Raw genomic sequence first — 14,495 nt, 5'->3', positions numbered from 1 at the left:
TTTCAGTTTACTGCTAGAACTATTTAGCATTCTTTTTTAGATTTTATTTATTTATTCATGAGACACACAGAGAGAGGCCAGAAACACAGGCAGAGGGAGAAGGAGGCTCCTTGCTGGGAGCCCGATGTGGGACTCGATCCTGAGACCCCGGGATCAAGACCTGAGCCGAAGGCAGATGCTCAACCACTGAGCCACCCGGGGGTCCCCTATTTAGCATTCTTAGAATGCACATCATTTCTAATTGGCTGGACGATCTGAAGACAATTTTTAATTCTTATCGTAAGAGACACCGAGGATGACTTACTTCCGCCAACGTCTTACCCTCCCTTAACATCAGTCACTGTGTTCCACATCCAGAGTCTGAAGTCTTGTGTCTATGCACACCTGGCTCTTTTGTGGAAGCTCTCTGGACTTTAATAAAGACAGCTGAATGAGGGTGGGGGGCTGGGGTGACTGGGTGACGGGCACTGAGGAGGGCACTTGATGGGATGAGCACTGGGTGTCATACTATATGTTGGCAAATGGAATTTAAATAAAACATTAAAAAAATTAAGACAGTTGAGGCCTAAAAAAAAGCACCGCTAATACATTGAAATGCACCAAATTGTTGCAGTTTTGGGAGAGTCCTGCAAGGCCACTAGTAAGACCAAGAACATGTGAAGAGGAGCCAGGAAAAGACACACAGACACACGCAGTTACAGGCCTGAAAACAGAGTGCTATTTTAGTTAATACATTTATTACAGCAGGTCTTTAGTCATTATTGTCATGAAAACCTTTTCATGATATTTCACAAAATCCTTTAAGCTATTAGTATTAGCTTTTTTCTTTTTATGGAGTGACACTTTGTTAATTTATGAAATATTTACAGCGTTTACAAAAAGCAAGAGAATGTCTAATAAAATTTCTTATACATACAAAATTTATACATGATACTACTGTATTTGAGATGTCTTATTTGGTAGACCAATTAAGCTATGACAGAAAATAATTTACAAAGATATATTTAATCTCTCTTAATTCATTGAAAACAAAACCATATTAGCTATAAATAGTCCTTTACAATTCACTGTAAAACATTAATTGTTTTAACTGTAGCCTTAACTTTTACAAATATACTTAATTAGTTCAGATATCAAATAGAACTGCATTTGAAATTTCATTCATTATTATTACTACTATAGTCTACAACAACAACAACAAAAAACCCCAAAAAACCTGAAAAAGCAAACTGCCGGGTACACTTCAAGTAAAAATTTGTAGAACCAGTTTAATGCACGCTTGGGGGGAGGGGCATCCAACACCGTGTCAACTGAGATACAATACTTTCAAGAATATGCTCAACAAATGTACATCTGTGGCTTTTGTTTCAAAGAATGATGCTCTAGCAACAGCCCATGCGTCCAAGATGGTCAACCCTACACTTTGGCAGATAAGCTGGTCAGACTAGAGAGACGTTTGCGAAAACATTCACTTTAAGCAGCATAATGCCCCCGACATCCTCAAACAGTGCTAGAAGGGGTTTCCCACAACCTGGAAATGGGTCAGAATTTGAGGCAAGCTCGTGGGACAACTCAGAAAAACAGAACTGGCAAAAAGTTAAATAAAAAAAAATCAAATCATATCTGACTGGGCCACATCGGTGTAATATAAAAATATGCTCCTCTTGAAAATTAGGGGGAAACACGTCGTCTTCCAAAATTTCAAAATAATGAAAAACTCATCTACACGGCCATTTCTCTTTAAGTCACCACTTAACGATGGTATATATAGTTTGGCAATTATTTAAACACCTTGCTTTTGGATGATGCCTCAGAAGATGAGCCCGATTTGGTTTTGGCAATCACATCTTTCACATTTGGGTTCGTTTCCGATAATCCAAAGCAACGACTATAAGCAGCCTAAAGAAGATCCAGTTCACAAACACATTTTTCCCCCTTGAGTTACCAACGGTGTCGTTCCGATGAAGCCCACAAAATACATATTGTACACACAGCTATTTCGAAAGAGCTCAATTAAATTTCAATTGTATCTTTCAGAACCGGTTCTGGAAAGCTGTCAGGATTTTCCAAAACCCCACCTTGGCTCCTTTCTTCCGATTGCCCTGTAGACACTAGTTTTCTTGTAATATGTTTTCTAGAAGGCACATATTCAAGAGTTTAAGATTACGTTAGTTCAAGTTCTACACGGAGGCAAAGGTTTTAATCTACTCTGTACAGAGGCCCCAAGTGAGGGTGGGCTCTCTCCTTTCTTCGGGGTCCTCGCTGGCCCCGGGGACCCCGGCTCAGAAGTGTGTGCGCACGTGCGGCATCATCTGCGAGGGCCCGGCCGGTGAGGTCGAGGGGTCGGGCAGCTTGGCCGAGCTGGCGAGCTGCAGCTCCTCGAGCCGCTGTATGTATTCGTCACGCAAGGCCAACAGCTCCACGTACCGCTGCTCCACTGGGTTGGGCTGCTGGAAAGAAGTGCACATGGCATTAGGGCTTGTCTCCACGGCCACCGGCCCACCAAACCCTGCTGCTGACCCTGACCGCACACATGTCCAAGATGCACTAAGGCCCCCGGGGGTGAAACCACGTCTGGCGCTTCGCCACCAAGAAATACGCCCTTGTACACACTGCCTGGCACAGGCCTCACCATCATTTTTTAAAAAACATTTTATGTATTTACTCATGAGAGACGCAGAGAGAGAGAGACAGACACACAGGCAGAGCGAGAAGCAGCCTCCCCCCGAGGAGCCTGATGTAGGACTTGATCCTGGATCCTGGGGTCACACCCTGAGCCGAAGGCAGGTGGTCAACTGCTGAGCCACCCAGGTGTCCCCTCTCACCATCATTTTTTTTAAGGCTTGCCAACCCAGACGCACCTTCGGTCTCCTGCATCCCTATCTCCCTCACCCTCATCCCCAGGCCCCCTGCCCTCTTGGGTCCCCAGGGGCAACCGCTCTTCTCAAGGTGGCTTGTGGCCCTCTTTCCCGGGCACACTTCTGCTCCTTTTCCCATCCGTGGGTATCTAGACATGAGATGCACTCTCATGTTTCGTTCTTGTGCAAGTTGGCGTCATTGGTGCTCCTCTGCATCTATCAACTAGCTTTCTGGCTCATGCTTCTGAGTGCGAGTCCCGTGGAGTGCCACTGAACGAGTACGGCACAGGTGAGGTCCCCACACCCGCGGTGACAGGTGAGCGGTGATGCCCGCTGCTCCCCGTGCCACGTTGCCTGGTCCTTGGACACAGGTCCTCCTCGCGCACATCTGCGAATGTTCCTGGACAGCACTTTCCAGGGGGTGGGGGTGGGGTCTCTTCGGCTTTATCACATGCTGCCCAACTGTCCTCTGAGGCGGCGGGTACGACCTCATACTCCCACTAGTGACACCTGTGCCTCTGCATCCTCAGCAGCGCTTGGGAGCACAAGGGCAATTTTTTCCTTTTTCTGCCCAATCCAGTGGGTCTCTGGTGCGTCTCAGGGGTCTCGGTTGGCCCTGTCCTGCTCTAGCACCTGTGCACGTGCGATTGCTCACAGGAGCTTGGAGCTGAGAGCGCAGCTCCAGAGCCCGTCAGCCTCGCTGCGAATTGCGGGCCTGCCTCTCACCTGCCCTACGACGTAAGCCGGGTGCCTCGGTTTCCCTACCAGTCCAATGGGGAGAAAATGGCCCAGACCTCCCGGGGTTGCTGTGAGAGTAAGGTTGGCCAATACTGCCCACGTCCTTCGTGGATGACTAGGGGTCTCGGGCCATACAGAGCTTAGATGTCACGCTGGAGCGGAGAGCGATTCTCTGCAACAGGTGAACTTTTTATTTTATTTTTTATTTTTTTAAAAGATTTTATTTATTCGAGAGAGAGAGAGAGAGAGAGAGAGAGAGAGAGGGGCAGAGACACAGGCAGAGGGAGAAGCAGGCCCCATGCAGGGAGCCTGACATGGGACTCGATCCCGGGTCTCCAGGATCAGGCCCTGGGCTGAAGGCAGCACTAAACCGCTGAGCCACCCGGGCTGCCCAGGTGAACTTTTTAAACCTTTGCACTGATGTATAAGTTACAGGCTGGCATGTATACAAATATGAAGACGTGGGACGCCTGGGGTGGCTCAGTGGTTGAGCGTCTGCCTTTGGCTCAGGGCGTGACCCCGGGGTCCTGGGATCGAGTCCCGCACAGGGCTCCCTGCAGGGAGCCTGCTTCTCCCTCTCCCTGTGTCTCTGCCTCTCTCTGTGTCTCTCATGAATAAATAAACAAAATCTGAAAATGTTCGGCTCCGTGAGCCTTTACACAGATGTGCACAACTGTGATCACACGCCTCAGGCCAAGATACATGATAGGATGGCCTCCGGAAGACTCCATCACCGGTGTGTTTTGAGGTGAGCAAAGGCAAGCTCCTAGAAAGCTGGAGCAGTATATGAGGACATGAAGAAAAAGGTCAAGAGCCTAGAGAAGTGCACTCCATCAGGGCTAGTGGCTTCTGGAACCAGCCCGACTTCCACTGCGTTAGGCTGAAGCACCAACAATGGACGCTGTGACAACGGCGCGGTGACAAGCAGGCCGCACCCTGGCCCGGGTCCGTGACGTGGAGCAGAGGAGGCCACAGGAGCCCCGGGTTCCAGACTGCGGATGAGCTGCCCTGACAAGTGAACACAAGGTGGCCACAGAAATGTACTTTCTCACAGCTCCTGGGGCTGGAGCCTGAAATCGGGCTCCCTCTGGAAGTCCCAGGGGCGGCTCCTTCCTTGCCTCTTCCAGCTTCGGGTGGCTCCAGGTTCCCTGGCTCGGGGCTGCGTCCCTCCCACCTGTGCTTCCACACGGCCGTCACCCCGTACCTGTGGTTCAAATCTCCGTTTCTTCTTAGAAGGACACCTGTCACACAATGTAGGGCCCGCGCCAAACCCAGGAGGATGGCATCCTCAGGTCTTAGTAACACCTCTAAAGACCCTTTTCCCAAGTAAGGTCATGTTTCCAGGTTCGGAGTAGACACAGCATTTGGGGGAGACCATTCTACCTGCCACGGGCTGCCAACGAGTGGTGGACAGAGGCCAGGTAAAATGCCACAGACATGTGACTGTGCCCGTGCTTCTAGTGGTGGGGTTTCCTTTTCTTTTTCAGGTTTTATTTTGAAGTCATTTCTACGTCCAACGTAGGGCTCCGACTCACAACCCTGAGGCCAAGAGTTGCACACTCTACTGTCTGAGCCCGCCAGGTGCACACACTGGTGTTCCCATTAGGGCTCTGGTTACACAGGTCCACGGCGTGGGAGAGGTCTCCTCCTTCCTCCTAACCCCATTCTTCCAGTAAAGCCCTGTTTCTTTACTGTCACTGCAGAATGTGAGGTTTCTCAGAAAGGCACAGGTGGCATTAGAACAGGAACGTCACACCCAGGAGGTGCTGCGTGCCACCTGGTAATGTCTTTTGTCCATTTTTCTCTGTGTATTCAGCCGAGGACAGACACTGTTCTGGGCGCCTGGGATCCCTCAGTGAACGATGGAGGCCCAAGTCCCCATTCTTATGGCTTTTTTTCCTTCCAGCAGAGGGAGACACACAAATGAAGGCTACCACAAGTCTGAGTCACAGCGGGTGTTCAAGGGTGAGGAACACTATGGAAAAGCCAAGCGAGGTAAGAGGGGCAGGACTGGCGGGACGCTACGCCAGGCCTCGGAAGCCACTGCATGGACTTCGGCTTTGGTGCTGGGCGAGGTGAGCAGCTCCCAGGATGGTTCTGAGTGGAGGGGCGGCGGGATCTGGGACGTGCTTTACAAGGACTGCTCCGGCTACCATGTTGACACGGACCAGAAGGAAGCAAAGGCGGAACTGGGGAGTCCAGCTAGAAGTCTAGGCAGCACCACACGGCCTGCATCGGGCCAGCAGCTGGGGGGCAAGGGGGGTCCTGGTATGAGGGGTCTGGAGTCATACGGGTTTTGAAGGCCGAGTCCAGCAGGCTCTGCCGACTGGAGAAGCGGTGCAAGAAAGAAGGGAGTGGAGGCGGGCTCCCTGGTTTCTGGCCACAGTGACTAGGGTGGAGTTGCCAAGAACCAAAATGGGGAAGACGGCAGCAGGAACGGGTTCTGGGGGACCAGGAGCTCCATTTTCGACATGTCCACTTCGATCTGCTGTGCTGGGACCGTTCATGATCGCTGGTCGGTCCTCTCCCTTGTGCCTCACCTGCCAGGGCTCCCCACCTGCTTCTGGGCTCGACCCTCCCAAGGAGCAGGGCAAGTTCTTCCTCGACGTTCGCCTTCCTCGACAATTGCCGTGGCTATTTTTAATACTTCCCTTTCTGCAGACGTCTATTAGAATCAGTCTGTTACCGTGCTAGCAAGTACGTTTAGACAAGAAAAAGGAACCAGAGGTACAAAAACCACTTTTGCAGGTGACAAGGCTGTATAATTAGAAGAGTCATGAGTGTAGACGAAAGAGGACTCGAAATAAAGAGAATTCAGTCTAGCGATGGGCACAAACTATCCAGAAGGCAAGAGCCTACAGACAAACACAGACCTTTCGGGGGAGACCAGGAAAGCGTCCCAGAGACAAAAATCTCGGGAAATGAAGTTTAAAGTCAAGTGGCTGTAAGCACTTCAGCCCGGCCGCTCGCTCGGGACTGACGTGACGTGGAGCTCAGCACAGCATACCCGACCGGCCACGAGCTGGCTGTGGAACTATCTCGGCCCTCACACAGGTTTTCGAGTCTCACTCCTTTTGGCGTTCCCATCAGAGATGACCCGAGCGCCACCGGGTCAGCCTGTTCGCAGCTGACTGTCCCTGTTCTCATCCTCTGGCGATGGCTGTGCGAAGATGTGAGCTTGCCGGCGCGGGCCTGGTTAACAGCGATGGGGGCGCGCTCCCCAAGGCCCCACTGGGGCTCTTAACAGGCCTCACTGGCCACTCCTGCTTCCGATATGAGCAATCCCCGCGTGTTCATGCACGTACCAAGTTGGCGGACTGATAGCTCTTCAAATGCAAGCATTGCTCTTTCCATCAACTCTGCTGAGTTTCTGTGCTGGGGCAACGGTTGGTGGTTCTCGCTTTGAAAAAGCACAGTAACCCCGGCTTCTTCGAGGCTAGAGCTCATTAGAGGGACGGGCTCTATCTGTTTTTGTATCTTTTAGCACTGCTGGTGTACTGCGGTGCTGTGACTGCTACCGGCACCCGGTAATTGTATACCAGCTGGGCCGCACAACTGAACCACAATTTCACTTTTAAGTAGTTAAGTATATTCCTTTAGGTTTACATTTTATAATTCAAAAAGTCCTCCATGATCTGATTTAAATCTATTTCTGTATGAAATAATGTTCCACAGGAGCTCTGCAAGGAAATGTAATGCATTCAATTCACACTTCCATTGTGACATTTCTCCCCGAGCACTATCATCGCCGGCTTCTGTTCCTGGGCGCCCCCGTCAGCCTGGGAGCTCCTGGGGCCAGAGATGACCTCTTCCTAATCTCTGTGCCTTCCCCCGATGCCCCTCCCCCTCAAGAAACATAAAGAGATGTGTAGGACCCTCCACGTTCAGAAAATCTATATAGAAAGGGTAAGTGACTTTCTTTTTTGAGTAAATTTCACAGATCATAATACAGACCAATTACTGTCTCAAAATAGAAACCTCTATCAAAAAAATGTGTGTTCCTATCTGGCCCAGTTCCATTTTGCTAAGCTCTATGAAAATAAAGGGGTAGATACAGGGTAGTAAGTTATTCTAATGATGTTTCTTCCTACTTGACTTGTCACAAAATTTTTACCTTTATATGCTCAGAAATGAATTGCTCTAAATTCCTTGCGTTTTCAGAATTTCTCCAGGTACAAATGGACGAGGGGAGATTAGAGAATCTGTACAGAAATTGTTGATACTTTCTGATTACTAATTTTTTTTTTCAGAAAGGGCACGGCAAACACAGGAGAGGCTCAATTTCTAGGAGACAGTGCACATCTATATGATATTTTTTAATTAGAAAAGGAACATGTCCCCTGTAACAGCAGTTAGGGCCCTGGCAAAGTTCCCATTTCCTCTTGACTTGATATTCCAAGTGCTGGAACTACCGCTAAATAAATTCCCTCACTGTGCTTCTCAAATCCCAAACCAAACAAGTGAGTGTTCTCAAGCCCTGGAATCTGTCACTTGCCGAGAGATTACACATTTCCACCATTACTGAGTCGCAGAAGCCTTTCATGCGAGCAGCAGAGACCTTGAAACGAGAGTGCCAGCTTGAAGCGGGCATTCCCCAATGGGAAGAGGGGGGCAGAGCCTGGCGTGCGGCCAGCTGCCTGAGTGGGATAAACAATCTAAGAGACAGACTGCAGCGCCCGGGCCCTGCTGCTGCCCTGCGATTTCCAGCGGGATTAAAGCTGGTGCTTCCGCAAGACTGGCCTGTGAGAACAGGTAGTCGACCATCCAAACCACAGGAAAATGTGCAAACCTTCACAAAAGGGCAATCACAAATACTGAATGTTTAAACTGGAGGTACTTCTGAGCCCTTACAAATGGGCTGCATTTTTCTTCTGATTTTGGAGGGAGAATGTGGTGAGAATGGAAAGCCCGAGTGTGTCTTCAACAAAATGTGGAGTCTCTCGCTTCAAAATTCATCGTTTCTCTTTCTCATTGATAAATGGCCCACCGAATGCACTGTCCACGGACAGATCAAGCATCTTTATTTTAGAAGCCAGGACTCTCAGTGAAAGGCACTACACTGATGTTAGCTGATCTGGTACATATGCCTGACGCAGACAGAAGAAAACGTTTTGTTTCCTTGAAGGGTCATCTAAGTCTACTCACTGGAAGGGATTTTATTATGATGTATGACAACGTCCACTAATTGAAGGAAATCCCTGGCCATCAAAACTCAAAAAAATTTTTTTTCCAGAGCTTCAAGTCAGTTTACATTTTAGTAAAAAGATAAAAAGATGATTATATATATGTATGTATGTATGTATGTATATTATTTATAAGACTATAAGTTTAACACCAATCAAAATAAGTGGGTTTGTAATCAAAAACAATTTTTAATTAAAGTCGCATTTGAAATCTAGTGTAAGTTTCTTAGTCCATCTTCCCCCTCATAATATTATTAAAAAAAAAAAAAAACCACTACCAAGTAACATTGTCTAAATCCAGAAGTCACCAACAGACATCGCTGCCACTGAACATGGTCACTTCACTTACTTGTTGCTTGATCCTGGGGTTCCATCTAATGTAGTAATTCACCCAAAGTTCCAAGTGACGCATACTGGCAACTGGATATAAAACTCGATTGATTTCTTTAGTATAGAAGGGATTTTTGAATTTGTCCTTATTACTGTTTATCAGTGACCATAAAGATACTGTTCGTTCCGTCACTTTCTGGAGAGAAAGAGAGAGAGTAAAGCCTAAGTACAAACACACAAACCAATTTTCAGCCTGTGGCAATACAGTTGAGCCTCAACTTGAATCACACATTTACATTATCCCCATAATAGTTCAAAAAGCCTCATGGGCCAGTGAGTGTTTAGCAGCCACTTACTGGTATTTGCATAGATAATGGTCTAGCTTGAGAGCTACTATTTCTGCCAGAAGACAGAGGTACAGGATGCTGTACCATTAAGTGCAATTCACTGACCTAAGACAACTATTACTGGCTAGGTAAAACATTTATGAACAGATGGACAGAATGTTCTTTTAAATTCAGCAGAAAGAAAAATTATCATAAGACCCGGTCAGCCTTCTTCATTTTTCTGCTTGTTAGAACTGTCAAATCTTAACCTCTGCTTGCTTGACAGTAGCTATCTAGAGGTAAAGTCATTTTAACCAAGCAGCCAGATGTTCAATCTATATCATGCTACCGTCCAGACCTTTGAAAACACCTGGACAACTGATTTCACTGAATCTTTACTTTGTCCTTTGGTGTCCACCATCTCAAACACACGCTCACAATGTCTTTTTTTTTTTTTTTTTATAGATTTTTACCCATTTCGAGCGTACACTGGGAAAAAAAACCCCAAGCTTGGGAAATAAAAGGCACAATTATTAAAATTACCAAAGGCAGAATTTGAGACTCTTCCAGTAATGACTTCAATAAGGAAGGACCAATAAGCTAAAACTGGAAGCTAAAAAGAACAGCTTGACACAAGCGACTGAAGAAATGTCTTTAACATGCATATTTCAGTAATGTGAACAAGAAAAATGGCAGCATAAATTTGCCTTCCTTGGAATTCACCTCAAACTTCATTAATTTCTACCTTTCTGATGCCACGAGCTATACTGTGTTGTGTTCATTTGCATGCTTGTTTTTATTTTTATACATGCCCATAGTGTAAAACATCAAATAGCCTGACCAGGTTTGTCATGAAAAAAAGAGCTCTCTCACCTCCCCACAAGCAACTGTGTTTGATTTTTTAAACTGATTTATTTTATTATCTGGTACTTAACCTCCACATCTCTAAATAATATGCTTTCCCTGATGCTTGGGGGCTCTTCAGCTATAGGCATCACTCGCTCTGTACTACCTCGGACTCCCGGCACGAAGCACAGCATTCATGAGTCAGATCTTTAGTGTTTTGATCCCTACGATGAAGCAAAAGCTACTCTCAGGCTACGCAGTCACTTTCTGTGATTTCTTCTCCTGCATGATTTTTGTCGTCTTTCCTGGATTTAACAACTATCTCTTCTGTTTGCTGACTTCTCTTGGTACTTATTATTTCAACTCCCAGTTCTTCCACCAACGTCTCAAAACTTTGACAAGACACTCAGCACCTCCGGAGCTCCCAGTTTCATCCTCGGAGGAGAGCAAGCCATGTGGGTTGCTCCTGAGCTGAACCCGGCTCACATCTAGGATTTCCTTTCTGTTGCACCCGGAGCATCCCTTGTTGCCTCTCTCAGAGCTGGGGCTCCTGCTTCCTGAGTTCCGCAGTCCTCTTTCTTGTTTGCACGTAGCCAACCCTCCAGCAGCTTCCAGAGAAAGGGCTTGGCATGGGACAGAACTCTTGATGCCATGCATGTATGAGAATATCTTTGGTCTCCCCAAATATCTGGTTGAGAGTTTGGTGGCTAGAGAATTCTAGGTTGAAACCATTTTCCTTTAAAATTCTGATGGCAACGTTCCATTGACTTCCAGCTTCCAATACTGCTATTGAAGGATTTTGTCTTCTTGATCTGTTTCTTTGCAAATGACTCCTTCCTTTTCTCTCTGGAAGCTTGAAGGGTCTTAAGGATCTTTTCTTTGTCCTCGGTGTTTTGAAGCTTCCCAAAGATGGGCCTTGGTATGGGCCTATTTTCGCCCACCATGCTCGGGCACTTGGCAGGCCTTTTGATGTGGAAACTTACGTATTTCAATTCTGGGAAACAGTCTCAGATTGTTTTGGTGATTTCCTGTTCTATGGTCTCCCTGTTTTCTCTTTCAAGAAGCCCTATTTTGGACTTCCAGGACTGGACTTCTAGGTTGCTGATCTTGTTTCCATCTTGTTACCTCTGTCTCTAATGCTGGACTTTCTGGGGGATTTCCACTTGTCTTTCAACACTTCTTCTGAGTTTTAACCTCTTTTGATATCACATTTTTCATTTCAAGTTGTTTTCTGATCTCTGCATGTTCTTTCGAAACAATATCCTGTTGTTATTTCTTGGTGCCAGCATTTTATCATCTTTCTAGGGATATTAAATGATAGCTGCCTGTCTATGTCGCTCCTCTCCCTACCTGGTAACCATTTCTTCCAAGCTGCTTTCCTCCCTCCTGGCTGGTTCTCTGCTATCATTTGAGAATAGAGCACTGAAGAGCTGACTGGAAGCTCTGGGATCATGACACTTGTCAATGTGAGCCTCACTGTGTGCAACCCTAGGTGTTGGTATCTTTAGGTCCTTCCTCCTGGGCTGGTCAGTTTCCCCAGGGGTGATTTTTTTCATTGAGGTGGAGTCCACGTACTATAAATTTACCATTTTAAAGTCTACAGTTCAGTGGCTTTTAATACATTCACAAAGTTGTCTAACTACCACTTCTATCAAGTTCTGAGAGGTCTTCATCACCCCAAATGGAAGCTTCGGACCCATTAAGCAGGCATTGCGCATTCTCCCCTCCCTCCTGCCCCTAGCACATACTCATCTGCTTTCTGCCCTGATGGACTTGTTATTCTGGACATTTCTTATAAATGGAATCATGCCATCTGTACCTTCTCATGTTCAGCTCCCCCATTAGCATGTTTTTGAGGTCTGTCCATGTTGTAGCATGGACCACACCTTCCTTCCTTTTCATGGCTAAAGAAGAGTCCAGCATACGCCTAGGCTGCATTCTGTTCATCCTGTCATCAGCCGACAGACCCGGGGCTATTGCTCCCCCTTTTAACTCTTTGAACACCTATGTATGAGTTTTTGTTTCAACTTCTGTTTTCATTTCCCTTCAGTATGTGCCTAGGAGTGGAATTGCTAGGTCACAGGACAACTCTTAGCTTTTTGAGGAACCACCAGATGGTTTTCCAAGGCAGCTGCACCACTTTACATCCCTGCCAGCAATGTGTGAGGGCTCCACCTTCTCCCCTCACCCTCGCCAACTGAGAAGGTTCTCCTGTGCTCCCACCCAGAACATAAGGACCTGCTGCCAGAATGCTGGGAGTCATTAGGGAGAGTGAGCTGGGGCCCTCACAGCCAGCTCCTGTCACCTGAACCCCACTCTCATGCTCTCTTGAGAAGAAACCTGTGTCAGAATCCTCAGGTCCAGAGCAAGAGGGGAGGGGAGCTGGGGAAGCTAACTGCTATTTCTGGCTCCCAAACTTTGGTTGCTACATTTTCTTTCTCATCTTCCCTGTTCTCACAGGTTTATGAATTTAAAACAATGCCCTTGGTGTTGAGTTTAATAAGTTCTTTATAGATCTTGGAAACTAGTCCTTTATCTGATATGTCATTTGTAAATATCTTCTCCCATTCTGTAGGTTGTCTTTTAGTTTTGTTGAGTGTATCCTTTGCTGTGCAAAAGCTTCTTATCTTGATGAAGTCCCAATAGTTCATTTTTGCTTTTGTTTCTTTTGCCTTCGTGGATGTATCTTGCAAGAAGTTACTATGGCCAAGTTCAAAAAGGGTGTTGTTGCCTGTGTTCTCCTCTAGGATTTTGATGGAATCTTGTCTCACATTTAGATCTTTCATCCATTTTGAGTTTATCTTTGTGTATGGTGCAAGAGAGTGGTCTAGTTTCATTCTTCTGCATGTGGATGTCCAAGAAACAAACAATCCAATCATGAAATGGGCAAAAGACATGAACATAAATCTCACAGAGGAAGATATAGACATGGCCAACATGCACATGAGAAAATGCTCTGCATCACTTGCCATCAGGGAAATACAAATCAAAACCACAAGGAGATACCACCTCACACCAGTGAGAATGGGGAAAATTAACAAGGCAGGAAACCACAAATGTTGGAGAGGATGCGGGAAAAGGGAACCCTCTTGCACTGTTGGTGGGAATGTGAACTGGTGCAGCCACTCTGGAAAACTGTGTGCAGGTTCCTCAAAGAGTTAAAAACAGACCTGCCCTATGACCCAGCAATTGCACTGCTGGGGATTTACCCCAAAGATGCAGATGCAATGAAATGCCGGGACACCTGCACCCTGACGTTCATAGCAGCAATGTCCACAATAGCCAAACTGTGGAAGGAGCCTCGGTGCCCATCAAAAGATGAATGGATAAAGAAGATGTGGTCTATGTATACAATGTAATATTACTCAGCCATTAGAAATGACAAATACCCACCATTTGCTTTGTCGTGGATGGAACTGGAGAGTATTATGCTGAGTGAAATAAGTCAATCGGAGAAGGGCAAACATTATATGTTCTCATTCATTTGGGGAATATAAATAATAGTGAAAGGTAATAGAAGGGAAGGGAGAAGAAATGGATGGGAAATATCAGAAAGGGAGACAGAACATAAAGACTCCTAACTCTGGGAAACGAACTAGGAGTGGTGGAAGGGGAGGAGGGCGGGGGTGGGGGTGAATGGGTGACGGGCACTGAGGGGGGCACTTGACGGGATGAGCACTGGGTGTTATTCTATATGTTGGCAAATTGAACACCAATAAAAAATAAATTTATTATTAAAAAAATTAAAACAATGCCCTTTCCTGACGTTTTTATGGTGTTTGGGGAGGAAGACCTTGCATACCTTTAAAGTCATTCCTACTCTCTGAAGGCAAAATCAATGTCTTACCCCTGCAGTAAATACCAGACACTCAACAAACCCTGGCTGGGGTGAAAACATCCAGGCTCAGTGTTGAAAAATGAGAAACTCTGCATATCCCACAAACAAAGCTATCAAAAGTCTTTTTATTTCATGGCAGACTAGACACATTTAACTAAAAAGATGAGCATTTCCACTCACCTGTTTTTCCCGAGCAGATTCACAGTTGTACAAGAAGGTACCAAACCGGCAACTATACAGATGATCCAAAATTGTAATCAAAAATCGTTCATTGAATTCAAAAGCTGTAGGGAACTAGACAAAAACAAATAAGGCAACAAAGCATGAAAACTTGGGATGGATCTTCTATAGGACTGAAAGGAGGTACCCAAGTAAT

The 14,495-nt window shown here is 46.4% G+C and overlaps 1 protein-coding gene across 4 annotated transcripts in view; it reads right to left on the bottom strand.

The window, feature by feature from the left end:
* Window positions 1-718: 718 nt before the first annotated feature.
* Window positions 719-14,495, bottom strand: part of MTM1 (myotubularin 1) — a 96,516-nt gene continuing 82,739 nt past the window's right edge. For 3 of the 4 annotated variants that reach the window (XM_025460760.2, XM_049107428.1, XM_035711963.2), the window contains 3 exons: window positions 14,300-14,413; window positions 9,129-9,305; window positions 719-2,450 (listed from right to left, as the gene is read on the bottom strand). In XM_025460760.2, the coding sequence (XP_025316545.1) occupies window positions 2,283-2,450; window positions 9,129-9,305; window positions 14,300-14,413 (459 nt within the window). In that variant the 3' untranslated portion in view covers window positions 719-2,282. The remainder of the gene's footprint in view (window positions 2,451-9,128; window positions 9,306-14,299; window positions 14,414-14,495) is intronic. The other variant, XM_025460762.2, reaches the window with a different exon arrangement.

This window comes from Canis lupus, chromosome X (genome assembly GCF_003254725.2).
Source record: "Canis lupus dingo isolate Sandy chromosome X, ASM325472v2, whole genome shotgun sequence".
Classification (NCBI taxonomy): domain Eukaryota; kingdom Metazoa; phylum Chordata; class Mammalia; order Carnivora; family Canidae; genus Canis; species Canis lupus.
This window is presented reverse-complemented; position numbering and strand designations above follow the sequence as displayed.